The sequence below is a fragment of the Tachypleus tridentatus genome, chromosome 12 (genome assembly GCF_004210375.1).
Source record: "Tachypleus tridentatus isolate NWPU-2018 chromosome 12, ASM421037v1, whole genome shotgun sequence".
In the NCBI taxonomy this organism is placed as follows: domain Eukaryota; kingdom Metazoa; phylum Arthropoda; class Merostomata; order Xiphosura; family Limulidae; genus Tachypleus; species Tachypleus tridentatus.
Window position 1 is genome coordinate 96,847,802 of NC_134836.1, and position 25,325 is coordinate 96,873,126.

The 25,325-nt window shown below is 31.2% G+C and overlaps 1 protein-coding gene across 1 annotated transcript in view; it reads right to left on the reverse strand.

Annotated features, from left to right (window-relative positions):
* Positions 1 to 25,325, reverse strand: part of LOC143234084 (nucleolar transcription factor 1-A-like) — a 47,368-nt gene that overhangs the window by 12,154 nt on the left and 9,889 nt on the right. Inside the window, exons 4-11 of the mRNA XM_076471138.1 lie at positions 20,715 to 20,807; positions 19,014 to 19,169; positions 18,803 to 18,867; positions 13,735 to 13,867; positions 12,593 to 12,703; positions 11,971 to 12,095; positions 11,379 to 11,520; positions 4,268 to 4,585 (exon numbers count right to left, since the gene is read on the reverse strand). Coding sequence (XP_076327253.1) covers positions 4,268 to 4,585; positions 11,379 to 11,520; positions 11,971 to 12,095; positions 12,593 to 12,703; positions 13,735 to 13,867; positions 18,803 to 18,867; positions 19,014 to 19,169; positions 20,715 to 20,807 — 1,143 coding nt within the window. The remainder of the gene's footprint in view (positions 1 to 4,267; positions 4,586 to 11,378; positions 11,521 to 11,970; positions 12,096 to 12,592; positions 12,704 to 13,734; positions 13,868 to 18,802; positions 18,868 to 19,013; positions 19,170 to 20,714; positions 20,808 to 25,325) is intronic.

Consider the following 25,325-nt stretch of genomic DNA (forward strand, 5'->3'; position numbering starts at 1 on the left):
GTTCTTAAACTTATTTTCTTGAACCAAGAACAACAAATGAAGCAAAGTAAACAATTATCTCTTCTTGTTACAACCTTTGTACTCATTTCTGCTTTAACATAACCAACATGTTGCTCTCAATAGTATCCCAAGTACTCCACATTATCAGAAAAACACTAGAGAAAGATATTAGTCAACCACTTCAACCTGAGCATCAACTAGCTATTCAAACTAATCACATATTGCATATCATCCACCTGTTTGTAGTGTCAAGGAATATTTCATGAACAAACAACTGTCTTAGCACTGAGATACCCAGTTCTAAGCAACATTTCCTGGAACAGTTACAGTTAACAGTACTACCTGCAACTAATTCAAAATTAAATTGATGGAACACACACATAGGTAATATATTTGTTAACATCACTGAGTCAATGCCAAGAACCCAAATATCAAGTTTGCTGTTCAAATATAAACCAACTCATTCTTAGACATACTAGTAACCAGACAAGATGATTACCTCACCACAGACATCTAAAGAAAAGCAATCCATGCAAACAGACATATATGAACTTCAAGTCTAACCATCCACAGGCAGTAAAATAAGGAGTAACAATGAACCACAACAGAGCATAGAAAATCTGCAAGAATTTTCAAATGAAAAAAAGTTCAAATACTAACATCCAATAGCTACTGTAATGGATTTACCATTATATGTTTGTTTTAGCTTGATGCATGTGACCCATATTTTTGGATGTGCATTTTGGAAGTTCCGCTTGTTCTCCAAATTTGTAGAAAATTCTCAAGAGCAATAATCAACAATATCTGCTTTACAAAAATACTAACATGTTTCTGAACATTCCAGAATTTTGTGTTATTGGGATATGAAAAGAAGCATCACAAGATGCTAAAAGACAGAATATTGTTTGTCAACTACAGTCACTATAGCACAAACCTCGATAAACCTCGGAAGCTATAATTATAATTCATGATTATTATTCAGAAAACTACAGAATTTTACCAGGAATGTTTATAGAATTTGAACATTATGAACTGTTCAACTTTACAGAGATAATCTCAGATGTTAGTATTTCTACTAGGACATTGGATATCTTCCTCAGTAAAAAGTAAGCTTGTAAACCATGTTAGATCAAACAAGAATAGAGCTAGCTAGCATTCCAATCAAGTGAAGTATGTCTGTGTATCAACATAAAAGTAATTTGCACTTGATGGACATGGACTGTCAATAAAATATTAAGTTCCAGACCAGATAATAGAGAATATTTTTGTGAGTTTGAAAATTTTTTGTACATAGATAATTTATATTAACTATTTGTAGTAACTGTTATTATAAATTAGTTTTTTTGTAAATAAAAATATATTTTTGTTATGAAAGAAAATTGTGGATATTAATCTTCTTGTCAAATATAAATTTAATACAGATATTTAATTAACATCTAAATTCAAATTTCGGGTTATATGAACTCGTAATATGTAACTTATGTAACATAACAAATCAGAAACTTGTCCGAGATAAATTATACATAACAGAACCCATAGATTCACAGACCAGTCACTTTAAATGCAAAGTTACTTCACACAGCTCTTACAAACTCACCACTGCAAAAAGAAGTTTACCAATTGTGTCAAGAGCTTTAAAATAATTGTCTTTAATCACTGTTGTTATGAAAACTAAACTCTCAAGCTGAACACCCTTGTATATCTAATAAACACATTTCAAAATAAGCCTTAAGATTAGTAATTTTTGTTAAAATTTCAATATTCAAGTCTTATTCAAAATAAGACCTTATCAAAACTTATTCACAAAAGTCAAATGATCACAAGAAACTACAAAAGAAACACCTGATCTATAACCCACCTTCTTATGAACAGTTCTATATTGAAGTAACAGAGAAAATAGCTGAACAGAAACTGAAGGAACATGGAAATGCATGATAATCTGCTATAGCAAGTCATGTTCACAAAACTGGACAAACCATACACTCAAAAAACACATGCGTACAGCTAAACATGGAAAAATCATATAATCAGTTTGTTCAAAATTCAAAAATTTACCTTCAAATGAACAAGGTGTAAAAATATAACAAACTAGGGATCCCGATACTCAAGAAAACTAATCTCATGCTTACAACACATTACATAGCTAACAGGAAAAACCCAACAAAACACAGTTCTCTCACAGCACCATGCAAAATAATCAGAAACAATTATCCAAACACACCTCTTTGAGGTCAGTGCTCCAATCACCAGTTTAAAGAAATTGTATTACTCTACATTATTTATCCTGAAGGCTCCAGCATAGACCAAAACCTAAAAAGGAAACACATCAGGAAGTTTCTGCTTATAGCAGCCTCCCAAGACTCTTATACTTGTATTAAAATCCTAGTCAATAAAGAATCTGAGAACCAGCTTAAAATAACTGCTTTTCCAACAAACCAACCAAAGATTTCACCCTTGAATAAATACTGCATGCTCAAAATTAGATTTATCTAATCAATAAAGGAAGTTTTGAGAATCTTGAGAAATCACAACTGACAAATACTCATGTAAGGAAAAAAACAAATTTTTAGATCAAAAATAATTTTCTCGTAAGTTACATAAAAGTAATATATCAAATAGTTTGGAATGAAAGCTCCTGAAGTCTTATGACAATGTATTTGAAGCAAAGAAACAGACTACGATATCTTTAGATGTTGTAACTCAGCCTTTTACCCTTACCTACAGTCTAAAACCTTCAATGATAATTTAACATTATATCCTTGCAATTTGGTTTCAATGGTTGCCAACTGATTGTGTGCAGAGTGGTCACTTTGTCTAACTGCTGCGATTTCTTAACTGATTGTTAAGTGCAACTGTTCCTTACATTAATACGAGTAACGCACCTCTATCAGAAAACCAAGCTATTAACCAATAAGAAACCCAACCAAACACAGCTCCCTACGAGGACACTGCTCCAATCACTAGTTTATGGAAATCACATTGCTTCAGATAATTACCAATTAATCCTACTTAGTCAGTCAGTATAAATATCAGTACCCTTAACAGAGTTACATCAAAAATTTAACTAAGCACATTTATTATCAGTTCATGTTAATAATAACTAACTAGTTTCAATTGTAAAGTTTTATATTATCTAAGTTTTAACTTAAATTTCAAAATGAAATATCTAAAATTCTTATTCTTCACCCCTCTGTACCATGTGATGTTTCCTCTCTGAATTCTTTTTTAAATTTTCTTTTTTCTCTTATATGTATATTCAGTGTCTATCCAATTAGAAATACAAACTGTAGACAGAATGTAAAATTTGAATCTTCTTTCTTCTTAGTTTGCTGAGATGCAAGTTTGTTAAATCCAGAGAAGCACCTCCCATTTAATAGAAATGGTTTAAAAGCAATAGAAAAATATTACTCCCTCTGCATAAACCTTGTTACTATTATTTCTTTTTGGCAGTGCACTCCACAATTTGTTTCACATTCTTCATCTGTGATCATTGTTGTTCAACTCTAATATATTTATAACTTAGTTAGAAAACCAGTTAAATTACACTAGTTTGGGATGCTATTCACGTGCCCAAGATATTGTGTTAAAGGTAATTGAAATTTCATCTGATTAATAAGTTTAGCAAAAACAAGAAAGATAACTCATTTGAGAATAGACAAAGTATGGGGCATATACTTTGGTCTTAATAGTTGCTAATTACCTAACACAGTTTTATTGAGTAGTGGCTCAAGGTACTAGCAATATTAAAATAAAATTAAAAAAAAACAGATATGAAAAGGTAACCACTTGAAAGTATAAAGATAACATGGAAAATCTAGCAAAATTATTCATTCAATAAATCAAAAACATGACAAAGGTGTCTGGGCACACTAGACCAAGTTTCAAGTCAATCTGCTCAGAAATGGAGGAATGTTTGTTGAAAAGTGTTTGAAAGAAGAAAAACAGATGAAGCAATGAAAAACAATGTGTGTCTCTAAGAAGACAATTAAAAGATTTGAAAGGTAAGCAACAGAAAAAAAAATTTCAACAGCTTAATAAAATGTTTCTAGAGTCCCACAGATACATCATATAGTCACATTACAATGAATTGTGTCATTAGAGTATAATTTGATAAGCTAAACAAAAGTATAGCATTTGACTAACAAACATCTTTTTTTCAAAAGATCAAGTATTACTAATAATAGATATGTACAAAACTGTTACATAATTTATCAGTTAATTATAAAGAAAATGTTGTTAATAAGCAAATTACAAAATAAACTGTTACCTTTTTCTTTTCAGAAAGTTCCTGAAATTCCTTTGTTAGTAGCTTCAGTAAATCTTGTTTTGACATTTCTGGATTTTTGGTCTTTGCTGATTGCAACTTTTCTTGTTGATAAAAAGCAAGAGGAGTTTCTGGTTTCTTCAGTTTGTCATCTTTATCATCAACAGTTGAAACTGTTTTTCCTTTAGCTATATTACCATTTGGTGTGCCTTCTATATTCTTCTTCTTGGATGTTTTATTCTCTGATAACACCCTCTGCCTTTCTTCTTCAGATAAGCTATTTAGATATGCTGCATACTTTTCTTTGTACTTAGCATTAGCCTAAAAAATAAAATAGACAAATTATTCAATGTCTCTTCCACAAGTATGAGCAACTTTAAGAAATATTTATACTAAAACTGGTTTAACCCTATATGCCTGGGCATCATTTACTGCATGTTATACCAATTAGCACAACATAAACTCTTAGCCAATATTTATATTTTAACAGTATACAAGTTTAATAAGGTTTTTAAACTTTATAAAGCAATATTTTAAAAAATCCTGAGTTCCCCTAGTGTGACATTTTCTCTAGGCATCTCCTATTCTCCATTTTATTAACCACACTTCCAATAAGTACAAAATTAAATATAACTCACTAAACACACACACACGTGTATTATAAATATAAAATACATAAAATTGTCAGACAAGTCGTTTTTATAGCCTTCTGTTTTCCTTAGATCAATCAAGTGATAAACTTTTTCTTTAAGTCTCTAAATAATTGCATTTAATATCTTAAAGTAAAAAACAATATATGAACAACCACTAGTAGGTAATGCACTGCAAAACTAGATAAGCACAATTCATTATTAAAAGTAGAAAATCAGACACCCTCTCTCTTTCAGGATTTCTCTTGTGTTTAATTTTATACTATCTATAACCAACAGAAAGCCAAGCTTTCCATTTATCAAATTATATATTGTTATTTTCTCAACTAAGAATTATCAGTTTATCTGTTATTTCAAGGTTCTTTCTGACTGGAAAGACAACTAGCTTGGATAAATTTGTAATATCTCTTGACACATAGTTAGAAAGTCAGAACAACTGTGATAAAAAGAGGAAACTGCCTTTTTGCAGGTTATTATTCTATATTCTTTGATGTATTATTTAGTTAAATAAAAATTTAGTGCATTAGTATTAAAAAAAGTGTCATTGATAAAAAAACAGCAAAAAAGAAAAAAGAAAACTTAGGTAAGTAATTTATTTCTTGTTTTTCATGTTATATGTTTTATTATTATAAAAGTTAAAAAAACAGGGGTCTTTTGAGGTTAATCAAAGTTAGATTAGGTAAAAATGATTATTAATAATATGATAAAAATGTTTCACAAGGTAAATATACATGCAGCTTGTAGGTAATGTAATTCAACAGTATAACATGAGCTCTACCTTCCTAAGTGATTTACAACTTCATTTGGCACTAACAGTATGACCAGCAGTTAGACACTACAAAGGACAAAGTAATAACATTTTATTTTAAATAGATGTATACTGTTACAAGTTTAAAGCTGCTAAGGATAAACATCTGCAGTTTTGTGTTACATTCAAAGTCATTCAAGAAAGAATTTAGATAAGTTTTTTTGTTAGAACTGACCAACCTTGTTTAGAGTCATGGAAGAAAAAATTATAAATTAAAGTTTTACTGAAAACAAATATTTGAAACGTATTTAGGTTTTAAAGATTACACAAATGAATTTGAGATGAAGTGAAGTAATTTTAATATTAACATGAAAAATCACTTTGCACAGACTATTAAAAACAGATACCCAACACTAACTAAACTAAACTAACGTGGCAGGGGTTCAGTTTAGAGAGAGAGAAATCAGAAGAGTTCTCTCTCCAACTGGGGTGTTCAAGAACTTTGTAGTTCCTCTTCGTCCCCTTACGTGGATTGTTATTAAGATTAAGTGGTGGTTTTTGTTTTTTTTATTATTATTTTAATAAATTAATTATCGTTATTATTCTTGACTTTTTGGGTGGAGGATGTCTCTCTAAATGTTGTTTTGGGTGGAGACAAAGGCTAATACCCAACATATTCATGAAGATATATTTTATAGGTTATTTAACATACTTCACTAACAAATAGAAGTTATGTGGTTGGTCAAATAAAAAAAACCACTATGAGAGATTTGGTTGATTCAGTGTTTTATGGCACAAAGCAGCTAGGCTATCTGCACCAAACATCCAGTAAAAAGAGTAAGGTAAATGTAGTAAAATTCATAAAAGGAAATGAAGGTAAAACAAAACAGCAATTAAAAACATAAATAGAATAAAACCAATGTTGACATCCAGTCTACAATGTTAAGAGAGAAACTACAGAAAGAGAAGTTATAAAGGACATTCTGTAGCATAATAGTAATTATCATAACCCGTCAGGAAGACAAACACTTAAGTTCAAGAACCACAGCCAGTTACCTGAAGTTGGCCTTTCCAGTCCTGGTTCCAGGTTGTGTGTCATTACAGCCATTATCAAAAGGTAAAGTAATAAAAGTTTTAAATGATATGTAGCAAAATTATAATAATAATTTGCCAAACGTCCAGTAAAAAGGTAAAAGTAAAGTAAATGTAGTAAAATTCATAAAAGGAAATGAAGGTAAAACAAAACACCATGAAACCAATGTTGACATCCAGTCTACAATGTTAAGAAAGAAACTACAGTAATAGAAGTTGTAAAGAACTTTCTGTAGCATAATTGTAATTATCATAACTCACCAGGAAGACTAACAGGTAAGTAAAAGAACCACCGTCATTCACCTGATGTTGACCTTTCCAGTCCTGGTTTCGGGTTATGTGTCATCATGGCCAGTATCAAAAGGTAAATTAATAAAAGTGTTAAAAGACATGCAGCAAAATTGTAATAACTCGCCAGAACGACTGACAGGTAGTTCAAACAGCAGCGTTAGTCACCTGAAATTGGCCTTTCCAGTCCTGTTGTTGAGTTAATGTTATAGCCATTTTCCAATTTCAAATCAAACTAGAGAGATTGTGACTCTTAAAAGGGAACCACAATTAAAAAGGTGAAATGAATAAATATAAAACACTTAAATGACATTAAAAAGATAAATGGCCATTAAAAAACTAAAAACTTTATCAAGGTGGACAGTGTTACCGTCATCAATAACACTATCTAATGTTACGGACAAACCTTGGGACAGAACAAGTTTAAAACAGTGTCGTCGTTGCGAGTCATAACAATGGCAAGAAAGTAAAATGTGGCTTATTGCGATCTGAGTGTTACACAAACTAAACACTGATGCATCAGTTCCAGATAAAAGAAAACGATGAGTTAAAAAACTGTGACCAAATCATAGTCTAGTTAGAACAACTTCCTCCTTCCGAACCTTACAGAAGCAAGACGACCAAAATCCAACATAGGGTTTTATTTGGTAAAGCTTGTTGTCGCGTTGCTCACTCCAAGTCGACTGCCAGCTGGCACGGAGCCAAGCCTTCAATAGAGGGCCATAGTCCATGTATGGAATAGGCAGAGTAGTGATAGTGCCAGAGAAGATAGATTTAGCTGCAGTGTCTGCAAGCTCGTTCCCACAAATACCAACATGGCCTGGTATCCAGAAAATCTGGATAGAAGTAGATTTTAATGAGAAATAAGCCAGTCGGTTTTGAAAATCAGTGAGAACAGGATGTGAACCAACGTGAAGCGATTCCAGGACCAGTAGAGAACTAAGCGAGTCAGTATAAATAGTGCAGTTAAAGTACTGCTTAGCTTCAATATGATCCAGGGCAAGAGAAATGGCGTACAGTTCAGCAGAGAACAGAGAAGCTGTAGAGGGGATTCTGTGAGCAACCACCGAACTGCAACAAACCATGGCAGAGCACACAGTCACTTGATTTGGAACCATCCATACAAATTGGAATGGAAAGATTGTTCGAAAGATGTTCAGTAAATACAAGAGGGTACTTCTAATCGGGAATATCTGCCTTTCTTGGATGACTTAAAGAAAGGTCACATTTCGGGACTGTAATAAGCCATGGTGGGATGGGCTGACCAGTGGATTCTGGAATGTTATCCAAGGACAGATCCAATTTATCCAATTGCTCCCAGATGCGAAGGCCAAAAGGAGCAATGGCAGATCGTCTGTTCTGAAAAAGTATGGCCCACTGAGGAAGGAAAACACATCCACAAGTGGGATGCTTTAGTAAGGAACGAAGTTTCAAAGAATATAGTACAGACAGTTGCAAACGACAAAGGTGCAAAGAAGGTTCATGAGATTCTAGCTCTGAACTAGGAAGATGCAGAAAGCCCCAGTGCAGAGTTGTTGAAGTCCTTGATGATGAATGGTGTCCAGCATCATTAAGGCTGAGGGTCTGGCAGAGCCATAAACCAGTCATCCATAGTCGAGTTTCAACTGAATAAGAGTACAATATATCTTTAACATAGAACATCGATCCACTCCCCAACTGGTGGAAGAGAGGACATGGAAGATGTTCAGTGCTCTTGTGCATTTGACTCGTAGCTGCTTTACATGTGGTATAAAGGTCATCTTACGGTCAAAGATAAGCCCCAAGAACTTGGTCTCAGGGGTCACAGGCAGCAAAACTTCACCAATATGGAGTTCAGAATCAGTGTAAATACCCCCGTTGGTGGCAAAGGTGCATGCAAACGGTTTAAGAGAGTGAGAAGTTAAAGCCGTTTGCTGTGGTCCACTTTAGTACATGATCGAGGGCAGTTTGTAGTTGCTGTTCAATATATCTTATGTTCGACGACTGACACGAGATGTGAAAGTCGTCGACATAGAGCCCGTTTGCAACAGTGAGAGGGAGTTGTTCAGTGATGGCATTAATCTTTATACTGAAAAGTGTGACACTCAAAACACAGCCCTGTGGGAAACCAAGTTCCTGTAGAAAAGAACGGGAAAGTGTCGAATCCACACGAACTTGGAATCTCCTGCCCGTTAAAAATTTAATAAAAATGAGTAAATGGTCATGTAACCCATAGGAAAAAAGAAAATTTCAGTGCCCACTGACCCCACCCACCATGGAGGCCTACAAGGATGCACTAATGTCATGCAAGGACATTTCAGCAATGCCAGGGTTTTGTGAGCACTATACCCAAACACCAGCATCAGACACAATGTTCACAACACCTGCTGAGAACTTCCAACACTGGTACTTCGTTGACTCTAGCCCAAGTGGACCAACCAATTGACCTAAGGGGGTCACCCAAAGGCTACCTGTCTACAGGAATTCAAGGCCAAAGTGCTGTGTTAGGGTTGGACCCCTCAACCACCAGGATCCTCTCCTACTCTTCACAGCAAACACATGGGTGGATGTTTAAATCCCAGAGGAGGTAACCAGAAATAACAGAACCTTCCCTGGGAGGTCCCCTCACCACGTACAGAAATCCACACCGAGGGGCCATAATGAGAAAGTTTACCCTTTTGTGATAAGTCACAGGTCAAAGACCATGTCATTGCATTTGTTGATTTCCATTCAAAAATTTACTGAACTACTACTTTATTAATTTATATCAATAAGTTTGGTATCAAATTGTAGATGATAATTTAACTTTATTATATGCTAGTTAATTTCTTAATTTAAAAGTAAATATTAAAAAACACACCTTAATATCGATTTTTGCAAGTTACATGGTACATTGAATGCAGTTAGATGTTTGTGATGCCAGAATATTAAGTCTATAATTTTGTACAAATTACAAAATCAAATTACTAATATTGAATTGCTAGAGCATAAAATAATAAAATATTTTTTTAGTTTGCTGAGATATGGCTTATGTGCTGAAACAAACACAGTGGCACCATTAACCACTTTCCATTTTTGAAAACAGTCCCTTGTATACACTTATTTCAACATATGACATGTGAATAAACAACCAATAGTTTAGAATGCCCCGCATTAGTTGTTTCTCTCAGCCATTTTAATTTGTTAAAAGTCTTCCACATTCTTTCAAATCAAGATTTCAAGAAGGTATGTTGTGTCTTTGGTCTCCTAGAAGTGTCATGTTTTTTTTAGACCCAAATACAGCTTAAGTTAATAAGCTTGATAACTTATAGTAGAATTCTATGGTATCAATATAGTAATTTATGATTCAATTGTACACACTTAAAACGTTTAACAACCAATATTTAACAGCTACCAAATTTAAAGGTTGTTGCTGAAGAATTAATTGTGTTTTACTTCTTGATTTACTGTTCTGTTTAAAAAATAAGTTTAATATCTTATTTTTAGAGAGTATAATAACTGAAATGTGACAGTATATTACAAAATACTAGTCCACTAATACAGTCAAGAACAGGGTCACTTTTTAAAGACTAAAGGTCAGTTTTATTTAATTGGATACAGTAACTTGAATTCCCATGCACTGCATCAATATAAGTTATAACTGGAAGGCCAATATAATAAAAAATACATAATGTTATGAGACTTAAGCTACTTAGACTAAACATTTGTATTTTTATGTTATATTTGCAGTCAATTCTAGCCCAAAAATATCATCATTTATATTTATTTTCTAATTTTTTTCTAGAATGCTTACAAGGTGTTCAAATTGACAGACCCAACATGGTCATGGTGGAGTAAATAACACACACAATAGTCTTACTGAAAACAAACATTTGAAATGTATTTAAAAGGTTTTAGAGATTACACAAATAGTATTTAAAATTGTTTGGGGCAAAGAATAGCATTTTAATCATAAAATGAAAATCACTTCACATTTAGACTACTAATGTAATAGACTCGATATTTTCATGAATAAATCTTTATTAAAAATACTTTGGTGTAAAATCTGATCTTTGGGTATAAAAAAACTTGTATTTTTTATTAAAAGTCTACTAAATTTTGTAAAGATAACCATATTTCATCCAAAGTTATGGTAGAAATACATAAAATATCCAGATATGTATACAAAATTATGTATGTTATGCTAAGCACACTGCAAAAAGGGTTATATATTATTACATAACCTCCCACGTTAAAAAGCATGGATTCGTCAATATTTGAACTCTATCATTACTTTTCGGTTAAAGAAATGGATTTCAAAAATGGATTTGCTTATGTGAATAAGATGAAAATACGACAAACAGAATTTAACGATTACCTTTCGAGCTTGCTTGTTATGGGACTCTCTCTGTGCATCAGTGAGCAACTTCCAACGCTTTGATATTTCTGCCATCTTTTCTTTAGATGGAACATCCTTTAATTCCCGCAACATAATTCGAGAAAACAGGCTGTATCCCGAACTGAGTGCAATAAAATGAAATATTTTTTTTTACTTAATTAAATAGCAAAAGTGTCTAAAAATTGCATTTAATATCTTACAAATAAAAAAAACATATGAACAATCACTAATAGATAATGTACTGCAAAATTAGATAAGTTAATAAATGTCAAATTTATGGCATATATAAAATAATCTTAAACAATGCATAGTTTTCATATGTATGTATACCAGTTTTTCTACCAAAATAAAGTCAAAATTAGTATTCAATATGACCATAATATATAATACAGCACAAACATCTTTTAGCTTATTAATTTTATTTCTTGAAGGTAAAATAAAACAAGCAACTTTCAACAATTAAGATTAATTTAAGAAAAGATTGCCTAACATTATTTAGCAAGCTGTTAAAAAAAAGAAACTATTACACTTTTGCAACTTATTTTGTAACAAGATATAAACGATATCTTACTTTGGAGGACGTTCAGGTTTTCCATCATAACGATCCTTTAATTCTTTTTCTGCTTTACTAAGGACATTTCTTAGAGGATTGGGTTTGAAGTCAGGATGGGACTGTAGATATCCTGCTACATCTTCCTAGATACCCCCAAAAAATCTTTGTTAAAATTTTAATGTAACTGAAAATAGTCATTCCTTCTCTTGATTAAAAAACACTATTTGGTTTAAAAGCACTAAAGATAACCTATTTTTTTACATACAGAAATGCAAATGTTATCATTATAACTCCCTTGCCTAGGTATCCTTTACTGTGGATACAAGATTTGTGTCTTACATGCAAAATTTTATTATATTACTCTTATGTCTTATTTCCTTATGTTATACCAATTAGCATTGCATAAAATCTTAGCTAGTAAACCATATTTTAATAGTATATAAGTTTGAGTCCATAATTTTAGAATATTTTTAAAAAATCCTGAAATTACACTAGCATGACACATTTTCTCTAGTCATCTTAGATTTATCTAAGATTCTAACGAGACTGATATGTTGAAGTATCCTTCTAAAATTGTGTACTCACACACAGAGATACATACATAAATCACACAAAAACAAATTTGTCCAACTACACTTACAGAAAATCTCTGTTCATCCTGGACTGCTTTTCTTATCCATTTAATTCGTTTGCCATCTGACAAAGCATTCCACTGTTTCCGAGCTTTTTCTAAGGCATCTTTCTTCTCAAGCTAAAAATTGTGAGCAATTTAAATACTTCTAATGGACTTACCATTATACATTTATTATAATATTTACACTTGTTTCTGTTTTCGTTTTTGCTTGTGACATATTGTTGACTGTGTATTGTTATACTAGTCCTACCTGTTCTCAGAATTTGTAGAAGGTTCTTGAAAGTAAAAATTAATATACTAGGTGAGTATGGAATACTAATGATTGACAGTATTGTCACCACGTGATCTTTTCAGAGACTCGAGTATTTATATAAAAGCAACGTGCAAAGACAAGATATTGTTGTTGGTAAGCTACAGTCAGTGTGCTACAGGCCTAAGAAGTTATAATTGTGATTAACACCTATTAATTGAAAAACTACAGAATTTGACCTGAAACATTTAAAGATTTTAAAACAGTTCAACTTCAATGAATTACTTCAAATGTTAGTATTTCTATGAAGACACTAAATATCCTCTCCAGGAAGAGTCAGCAGTGTGAGACCAACCAAACTAGTTAACTTAAGGTGCACCAATATCAACTGACAATTAATTTGATCATGAACTTGGACTATCATAAAATATTCTGTTCTAAACTGGATATAAGACTCAGTATAGTCTACAAGTTTGTAAAACTGTTGTATAAACCATCATTTGTAATTACTATTAATAATAACCTTTATTATAAATTGTATTTTTATGTTTGAATATTAAAATGTGTTAAAAGATAGTGTTTATCAATTTTGTTGACAAATAATAAATTTGAAACTTAACATTTAAAATTCTTTCTAAATTCAAATTCCTGGTTATTTGAAATAGTAAGACATTAATGTACATAACAATACTACATAAATATTTGTTTAAAACACTTAAACTTATACATATACACCAGCCTACTAATTGCTGTTGATCTATACTGTTAAATAATAGCTACAATTTTTAATTTTATCTTTTCCTAAAATAAATGTATATAAAACTTCTCTTTTATGAACAAACATTCAGTTTTTTGAATATTGAAATTTCATCTGTAAAAAATAAGAAACAAATCTTACTCCTGCATATTCACTTCTTTTTAATCGATCAGCAAGAAATAAGTTAAATGGGGTATGGGGTTTTTCTGGGCCTATATGACCAGAGGGGTGATGTTTTGATTCACTCAGTGGAAATGCATCTGGATGTTCTTTCCTACAAACAATAAATATGAAATTAGAGATTCCTACATCAAAAGTTAATTCTAGAAGTAATAACAATTCTAAAATTAGCCCTACAATACTGTGCCCAAAGAATTTACTTATTCTTCCACAAATTATGGAAGTTTATATTGCATACTAGGGAATGACTTTCTCAAAAGAAAACTTAATGTTAAGACCCAAGACCATAAATATTTCTACAACTTTTTCTTTTAATTCATAATTTTTAAAGCATACAAAGTACTATGAAAATTACACTACAGTAACGTAAGTAATATTTATAACATAGTACAAATAAGTTATGCCTATATCCAGTTCCTGTTTTAACAAAATTTGCAGTAAACACTAGGTGAAATTCAAGTGTTTCAACAATATTAATAGCACAAAATATATAAAGCTTGTTAATAATCAACCTAATAATCATGTTGTGCTTGTTACTTTCCATACTATAACACTTAATACAATAAACACATCTTCACGAGTTTGCAGATTAAAAAATACAAGACTTTTGTGCACAAAATATCAGTTTTTTAAGCAATGATCTGCTTGTGCATTTTTTTTCTTCCAAATGTTGATTAACATGCAAAGTAATTTTTAATGTAAGATTAAAAATACTTTTATGTCAGTATGTTGTCAAATTTCACATATGAAATCTATAGCTTCAATTAATTGTCAAACATTTTTATAAAAACCTTTTGTATTTTATCTGTCACTTTCACTATAATATCTGTGCATGGGTTTGGTTCATTTATTAGATCTCAGTTACTACAAAAAACTAGGAAACATATAAATTATGCATATTCCATTCTAGAATGACTAAATTATAACAAAAAACAAATGTTTAGACTAAACAGATTAAATTTCAAAAATTATAGATATATTATTTCTATTTTATTGACCATTCAATCATGTCTGATTAATATTACAGAAGTTGCAATGATCTAGTGCACATGCACTTATTTTACCATATTCATTGTTATAAAATTGGCCTTTACATAGTAACTTGTCTTGGTTTTGTTCTAGTTGACCACTATTTTGGAAAATACAGTCACATTTCAGTTGTTAAACTCCAGTTATTTTTCTTAAAACATAGAAAAATAAAGACACATTTAGTAACTACACAAATCAAACTTACTTGAACATATTTAGTAACTACACAAATCAAACTTACTTGAACATATTTAGTAACTACACAAATCAAACTTACTTGAACATATTTAGTAACTACACAAATCAAACTTACTTGAACATATTTAGTAACTACACAAATCAAACTTACTTGAACATATTTAGTAACTACACAAATCAAACTTACTTGAACATATTTAGTAACTACACAAATCAAACTTACTTGAACATATTTAGTAACTACACAAATCAAACTTACTTGAACATATTTAGTAACTACACAAATCAAACTTACTTGAACACATTTAGTAACTACACAAATCAAACTTACTTGAACACATTTAGTAACTACACAAATCAAACTTACTTGAACACATTTAGTAACTACACAAATCAAACTTACTTGAACACATTTAGTAACTACACAAATCAAACTTACTTGAACACATTTAGTAACTACACAAATCAAACTTACTTGAACACATTTAGTAACTACACAAATCAAACTTACTTGAACATATTTAGTAACTACACAAATCAAACTTACTTGAACATATTTAGTAACTACACAAATCAAACTTACTTGAACATATTTAGTAACTACACAAATCAAACTTACTTGAACATATTTAGTAACTACACAAATCAAACTTACTTGAACATATTTAGTAACTACACAAATCAAACTTACTTGAACATATTTAGTAACTACACAAATCAAACTTACTTGAACATATTTAGTAACTACACAAATCAAACTTACTTGAACATATTTAGTAACTACACAAATCAAACTTACTTGAACATATTTAGTAACTACACAAATCAAACTTACTTGAACATATTTAGTAACTACACAAATCAAACTTACTTGAACATATTTAGTAACTACACAAATCAAACTTACTTGAACATATTTAGTAACTACACAAATCAAACTTACTTGAACATATTTAGTAACTACACAAATCAAACTTACTTGAACATATTTAGTAACTACACAAATCAAACTTACTTGAACATATTTAGTAACTACACAAATCAAACTTACTTGAACATATTTAGTAACTACACAAATCAAACTTACTTGAACATATTTAGTAACTACACAAATCAAACTTACTTGGACATGTTTAGTAACTACACAAATCAAACTTACTTGAACATATTTAGTAACTACACAAATCAAACTTACTTGGACATGTTTAGTAACTACACAAATCAAACTTACTTGAACATGTTTAGTAACTACACAAATCAAACTTACGGACATATTTAGTAACTACACAAATCAAACTTACTTGAACATATTTAGTAACTACACAAATCAAACTTACTTGAACATATTTAGTAACTACACAAATCAAACTTACTTGAACATATTTAGTAACTACACAAATCAAACTTACTTGAACATATTTAGTAACTACACAAATCAAACTTACTTGAACATATTTAGTAACTACACAAATCAAACTTACTTGAACATATTTAGTAACTACACAAATCAAACTTACTTGAACATATTTAGTAACTACACAAATCAAACTTACTTGAACATATTTAGTAACTACACAAATCAAACTTACTTGAACATATTTAGTAACTACACAAATCAAACTTACTTGAACATATTTAGTAACTACACAAATCAAACTTACTTGAACATATTTAGTAACTACACAAATCAAACTTACTTGAACATATTTAGTAACTACACAAATCAAACTTACTTGAACATATTTAGTAACTACACAAATCAAACTTACTTGAACATATTTAGTAACTACACAAATCAAACTTACTTGAACATATTTAGTAACTACACAAATCAAACTTACTTGAACATATTTAGTAACTACACAAATCAAACTTACTTGAACATATTTAGTAACTACACAAATCAAACTTACTTGAACATATTTAGTAACTACACAAATCAAACTTACTTGGAACATATTTAGTAACTACACAAATCAAACTTACTTGAACATATTTAGTAACTACACAAATCAAACTTACTTGAACATATTTAGTAACTACACAAATCAAACTTACTTGAACATATTTAGTAACTACACAAATCAAACTTACTTGAACATATTTAGTAACTACACAAATCAAACTTACTTGAACATATTTAGTAACTACACAAATCAAACTTACTTGAACATATTTAGTAACTACACAAATCAAACTTGCTTGAACATATTTAGTAACTACACAAATCAAACTTACTTGAACATATTTAGTAACTACACAAATCAAACTTACTTGAACATATTTAGTAACTACACAAATCAAACTTACTTGAACATATTTAGTAACTACACAAATCAAACTTACTTGAACATATTTAGTAACTACACAAATCAAACTTACTTGAACATATTTAGTAACTACACAAATCAAACTTACTTGAACATATTTAGTAACTACACAAATCAAACTTACTTGAACATATTTAGTAACTACACAAATCAAACTTACTTGAACATATTTAGTAACTACACAAATCAAACTTACTTGAACATATTTAGTAACTACACAAATCAAACTTACTTGAACATATTTAGTAACTACACAAATCAAACTTACTTGAACATATTTAGTAACTACACAAATCAAACTTACTTGAACATATTTAGTAACTACACAAATCAAACTTACTTGAACATATTTAGTAACTACACAAATCAAACTTACTTGAACATATTTAGTAACTACACAAATCAAACTTACTTGAACATATTTAGTAACTACACAAATCAAACTTACTTGAACATATTTAGTAACTACACAAATCAAACTTACTTGAACATATTTAGTAACTACACAAATCAAACTTACTTGAACATATTTAGTAACTACACAAATCAAACTTACTTGAACATATTTAGTAACTACACAAATCAAACTTACTTGAACATATTTAGTAACTACACAAATCAAACTTACTTGAACATATTTAGTAACTACACAAATCAAACTTACTTGAACATATTTAGTAACTACACAAATCAAACTTACTTGAACATATTTAGTAACTACACAAATCAAACTTACTTGAACATATTTAGTAACTACACAAATCAAACTTACTTGAACATATTTAGTAACTACACAAATCAAACTTACTTGAACATATTTAGTAACTACACAAATCAAACTTACTTGAACATATTTAGTAACTACACAAATCAAACTTACTTGAACATATTTAGTAACTACACAAATCAAACTTACTTGAACATATTTAGTAACTACACAAATCAAACTTACTTGAACATATTTAGTAACTACACAAATCAAACTTACTTGAACATATTTAGTAACTACACAAATCAAACTTACTTGAACATATTTAGTAACTACACAAATCAAACTTACTTGTAACTACACAAACATGAACATATTTAGTAACTACACAAATCAAACTTACTTGAACATATTTAGTAACTACACAAATCAAACTTACTTGAACATATTTAGTAACTACACAAATCAAACTTACTTGAACATATTTAGTAACTACACAAATCAAACTTACTTGAACATATTTAGTAACTACACAAATCAAACTTACTTGAACATATTTAGTAACTACACAAATCAAACTTACTTGAACATATTTAGTAACTACACAAATCAAACTTACTTGAACATATTTAGTAACTACACAAATCAAACTTACTTGAACATATTTAGTAACTACACAAATCAAACTTACTTGAACATATTTAGTAACTACACAAATCAAACTTACTTGAACATATTTAGTAACTACACAAATCAAACTTACTTGAATTTTTCAAGTTCCTGTTTATAAACTTCATTTTCTCGTTCATAACTTTCTTTGTATTTTAACTGGGAAAAAAAAAATTAACTGATAGTTGGAGTACCTATTTCAACTATAATTCAAAACAGCAACAAAGCAGAAATTTTATTAATACAACTATGTTAACCTTCAAAAATTGATTTTCACAAAGTAAAACAAATAATTAAAGTGTTACTTTTTTTTTCTCTGGCAGCTGTTGAAACTTCTTGGACAATAATTTTGCAAGGTCTGTCATAGACATTTCTGGATGCTCATGGCTGTACTTCTCCCGTTTTTCCAAAAAGTAACGGAAGTATGGAGTCAGTGGCTTTTTTGGCATTTCAGGATGTTTCTGGAAGATATATAAACACTTGAAAACTAACGGATAATAAAAACAGATAAAAATCTATGACAGAAAATCCAGAATATAAAGGAATGTTCACAAATTTCAACAAAATGGCAAAAAACGTGTGTGTGTGTGTGTGTGTGTGTGTGTGTGTGTGTTTGTCAGTCTGTGGAGAGAATGCAAGAAACAGTATAAATCATAACCACAAGAGTAGTGGGTCATAAAAGTAATAAAAAGCAACTGAGAAAAGAGGAAAATACCCACAAATGAAATCCAGTAAGAGATGGAAAATTTAAGATAGTTTAATGAATGGTAATATAATACCAAAGCAAAATAGGTGAAGAAAGTAGTCTAATAAACCATTTCTGACTCGAAAGAAATTCAAAAATCCACAACACACTAAGTAATGGCTGCTACGATCCTGATGGTTAACAAGCCTTCCAAAGCCACAACAAAAACAAGACAAAAATGTAAACAACATTTCACACTCAAAGGTCAAGTCAATGTATAAAACATTGTCATTAAAGAATTAATAATGAAATGCAGGTTTTGAAACAACAACAAAAATTAAAGTTGTTGTTTTAATAAATAAACCTCTAATTTGAACAAGAACTTTAAATGCATTTGTCACTATGGTGCTGAAGAAAAGAACAAAGAGTCATGAGTACAAATGCATAAAGTGAGCTTGTATGAATGGAGATGTGTCACCCTCAGACTGTTGGAGGTATTTGTTCCATGATGATATCAACATGGAGTGGTGAAAATTCATGTGAAATTAGGTGGTTGTTTTCACAAAGCAAGTGACATGCAAATCTCTGGCAGGACACATGAAAGAATGAAATAACATGGTTAAACTGTATTATTTTTAGTTTATTTACTGGCTACAAGTATTATTTTATTTCAAGTTACAGCTTTTACACTATGGTATACAGGTATAATGTTTTGATCACTGATGTGATCATTCTTAGGTCCACAAGTGTTAAAAATAAAGAAGGTTTGAATGTTGATTTAAATATTAAAACTTGAGTATTTGATAATGTTTGAACATGTAAATAAAATGATGCACCCATAATAAAAGTATTCTTCCCTTACTGCAAAAACAGTATCTTGTTATTTCAGAATAAAGAATATTAAATATAAATAAAATTTTAAAAGCACTTGTTAATTCTACATAAAAATATATATATAATATTTATTTTAGATTAATCTTACAATTATATACTACAACAATTATAAGTGTTAACATTTCCAGATATGAAGAAAATTATAACCAATGACCTTTTAACTGCTCTCTTTTGTTTCAGTTATTCTAATGAAAGTCACTTGTTTTTGAATGCACAAGAAATAGATGCTTTATATTTTGGCACTAAATATCTTTCTACAAAACATCCCAATTCCTTGAATGCAGAAAATTATGAACAACAAGGATGCCTTGCCTACTCTTTAACATGAGGAACCACTTCATAAAATTTATTTTTTAGATATGAGAAACTATTACCACAATGTCTTCTTTCACTCTTTAGTATCAAATAACAAATCAATGAGACTTACCTGTTTCTTGGATGTAGAAAATGATGACCATGGATGCTTTACCCACTCTTTTGCATCAGTAACCATGTCAGTAAGTGTTCTATAGCGACGTAACTGTAAAGATAACATATGTCAGAGCTTAAAGCAACAATATAAAATACAACTATGAAATATTACATACCACTATTTCAAAAAATGTTAATTTTTTGTGTAACACTAAGTTTTTTGTTGTTTAAAACATGGTAAAAGATATATGTAAAGATAACATATGTCAGAGCTTAAAGCAACAATATAAAATATTACATACCACTATTTCAAAAAAATGTTAATTTTTTGTGTAATACTAAGTTTTTTGTTGTTTTTATCAGTGTACATCAGTTTACAGACAAAATTAGCAGTATTTCAGAAAATATTAATGTTGTATGTAGTAATGTAGATAGTCTTTTTTTTTGATATGCACAGTGTTTGTCCTAGTATTATACACTCTCTTGGATTATTATACCAACAATTATAGTGCAAATAGATACTCTTCAATCTGTGATTACTTAATGACTATAATAGTAGTATAAATGGTTAAGTACAAGTCAAACATGGGCACATGATTTTGAAAATACAAATCAGCAACATACATGGCAACCACAGCCAAACTGAAGTCACAGTAAAACAGTATGTATCAGAAATATTTTCACATTGCTGGGCATTTGTAAACTATTGATACTACTGAAAATTGATTGCTTCTGAGAAGTACTCTAAAAGAATTCTAAAACAAAAATTCAGACATCCAGGTCATAATGTATTCAAATTGGGGATCTTGAATTTCAAAGATAGGGATATTCATTGTTCTCATTATCATTGGAGAAATATGGATCAACTTGGGACACCAAGACCATTAAAAAAGAATTGGTTGGTTGGCATTTATTGGTGCAAAATAGCTAGACTATCTGTGTCAAACAAGTGGTAAAAATCATAAGTGAGATTGTTATAAAATGTAAAAATAAATTAAGTTAAAACTAAACACTGCCAAAAATTTATATAAAAAGATTCAAATAGAAATAATAATCCCAAAAAGTTAAAAAGGCAATCAAATTGGACAAAATCACCATCCAAACTCAAGGCTAAACCCATAGAAAATGTATGCTTAAAATGGTGCCATCACTAAGAATCTTAATGATGGCAAAACAGAAAAATGTGCACTATTGTGACTTGAGTGTCACAAAGGCCACATACGGGTGGATCACTCCCCAATAAAAAAAACAATGGATTAAAAAACTGTGACCAATGCATAGCCTAGCTAGTGCAATTTCCTCATTATAATCCTTACAGAAACTAGAAGGCCAAAGAACAGAAGATTTAATGTTGAAAAAACCTTGTTACAGTGCTACTTGCTCCAAGTCAACTGCAAACTTTCATGAAGCTGAGCCTTCAACATAGGATTACAGTTCGTATATTCGTATATAAGATAAGCAAAGCTGTAATGGCAACAGAGCAGAAAGACTTAAATGTGGTGTCAATGAGCTTGTTGCCACAAATACTGACATGACCAGATATCCAGAATAACATGATACTAATGGAAGATAAAGAAAAATGGGCCAACTGTTATTGTATATTGACAAAAACAGGATGAGAACTAATGTAAAGGGCCAGAGCTACGAGGTGCAGTGTACACAGGACAATCAGTATACTGCATAGCTTCAACATGATCGAGGGTAAGAGAAATGGCATTCAACTCAGCAGTAAACACACAAACCATAAACGGGACCCCCCTTTGAGTAACTACTGAGCCATAGGAAACAACGACAGAGCCTACAAAGTCACATTATTTCAAACCAATCATATAAATGGGAATAGAAGGACTGTTCAAACATGTTCAGAAAAAAAGATACTTCCAACTGAGAGTATCTACCTTCTGTAGATGACGAGGAAAAGTCATATTTGAGGATCATAATAAGCTGTGGTGAAATGGGTTGATCACAATGGACAATATCAGCCCCAGTTCATCCACTGCACCAGGATGATATGAAGGCCAAAAGAAGGAATTGCAGACCATCTGTTCTGAAAGAGCATGACCCATCGAGATAGAAATACTCAACCCAAGGTGGAATGTTGTGGTAAGGATCTAATCTTGGTAGCATACTGTAGAGATAGTTGCAAAAAAAAAAAGAGGAGAAGAGCAGGTTTTTGGACTTGGTGTACAAATGCTGGACTGGAGAAGTGCTGAAAGTCTCCATGTACAGTTGGAGTTCAGATGGTAAATCGGACCCAGCAACTTTAAGGCAGAGGTCCTGGCAGAACCATAGACCAGTTTGGATTAAAAGAAGGCACAACAAATTAGGAGCTTAGTACATCAGTCTGATTGCCAAGAGGTGGAAAAGGGGGACATGGAGAATGTTTAGTTCTCTAGTACACTTGACATATGTTTTATGTGAGGAATGAAAGCAAGCTTACTGCCAACTCCCAAGAACTCAAAGACCACTTGAAGAACAATATCACAGAAATAAATCTTGGAATCAGTGTGCAGGCCCTGTTAGTGGCATAAATGCATGCAAACAGTTTTTAAAAAAGAAATGGCAAAAGCATTTGCTGTGGTCCACTCCAACAAGTGATTGAGGGCACTCTGAAGCTGCTACCCATTAAACCTTAGGTTCCATGACCCTAACAAGATGCAGAAGTCATCAACATGAAGCTCATTTACAACAGTAGGATGAAATTATGTAGTGAAAGCATTAATCTTTATACTGAGAATTGTGCCACTTAAGGCACAGTCCTGAGGGACTCTCTGTGTAAAGAAACAGAAAAAAGTCAAACCCACACAATCTCAGAATTACCTCTCCACTAAAAAAATGTCTGAACAAAAATAGTTAAATGGCCCTGCAACTCATGAGTGGTGGTCCTGCAAAATGTTGTACTTCCATATAGTGTCATTAAAGGAAAACAACAGCCTGGTGCCAAGCAATAGGAAAAATATTCTCCTGTCAAATCATTAACAATAACCAAAAGAATAGCATGAGAGACAGGAGAGAGATGGCACAGCATGTCATGGTGAACAACATCATGATTTTATATCTGTACTGCCAGACCAATGAAAACTGAGCTTCACCAGTGTTAAAGGGCTATTACAGCTATAGAAACAATCGGTCCATAAGGAAACAGGCAATAACTCTGGCCAAGAATAGTGGGAAGAGCCACAAGTACTGGAAAGATAAGCACAGTTCTTGCTGAGAGTATTAGCAATGCCCTAAACATCAGCAATTTTCTGGTCATTAAACAGCAAGAAGGAAAAAATATAAGAATACCTTTCACCGACCTTCTGAATCTTGTTATTAGCACTGGTGGTAAAAAGAGTTGCGAGTTGTGAATTGAATCCTAGATTCCTTTTGGCTCTGACATCTGATCTGTTAAGCATGGGCACAGGTCCACTGGAAAGCAACATATTCTAAAAAAATGGGATACCTACAAAGGGTATCCCAGGCCTATATGTATGTAAAAACATCTGGTTTGGGTTGATAAAATTTTTTTTAGAAAAAACGTTTCGACATTCTTCGGTCATCATCAGGTTCACAAAGAAAGAGGTAACTGACCAATAGCTGACAACATGTTTGAAGGGGGTTGTGTAACTGAGTGAAGGAATGTAGAGGGCATGCTCAGATGTTTGATTATATTTATTAATATAGGTATAAAGGTGTTTCTTTGTATTGGTTTATCTTGGGCTTGAGTTGTATAAGTAAGGCTACTTTAATTTTGCCTTTGTTTATGCTTGTTTCTTTGTTAAGTATTTGGATGTTTTCTGTGGCCACATTGTGTTTATTTGAGTTGCAGTGTTTGAAGATGTGTGAAGGTGACTTTGTGTTCTTTAAATCTGGTTTTCATTTTTCTATCTGTTTCTCCAATACAGAAGTCGTGGCAGTTATCACATTGCATTTTATAAATAATGTTGGTGTGGTGTTTGTCAGTGTAGTTTTTACACAGTATAGACTTTAGTTTTGTGCCTGGTTTTTGAATAAAGTTGGTATTAACTGGAATGTCATATTTTGTTACCAGTTTTTGCAAATTTTGGTTAATTTTCTGCTGATATAAAAAATATATGGTATACAGAAGTATATGGTTTTGTGATTTTTTAAATTGTGGGGTATATTAACTTTTGTCAGTTGATTTTGCTTTTTGTCTAGGCGTGTGCATATAATGTTTTTTACGGTTTGTGGAGGAAACTTATTGATGTTGATGAAGTACTGTTTGATTTTGTCTAATTCGTCATTAATTTTATCTAGTGAGCATAGTTTTATGGCTGTGTTTATTTGGTTTCTTAGTATGTTGAGTTTTTTTGTTTTGTTTCATGTGCTGAGTCCCAAGGAATGTATAGTCCAGTATGAGTGATTTTTCAGTGGATTCCTATTTAAAATTGTGTGTCAGTTCTTGTAATTTTGAGGTTAAATAATGATATGATTTCTTCATGTTCACATGTGAAGTTAATGTTGGGATGTATAGAGTTAATGTGCTTGAAAAAATTAAGTATGTGTTCTGTAGATTTGAATCCCGCAATCTTGTCATCTATATATCTCTACCAGTATAGTGGTGGATGTAATGCTGCATTAATTGCTTATGTGTCAACTTGTGTCATAAAAATACTGGCTCGAA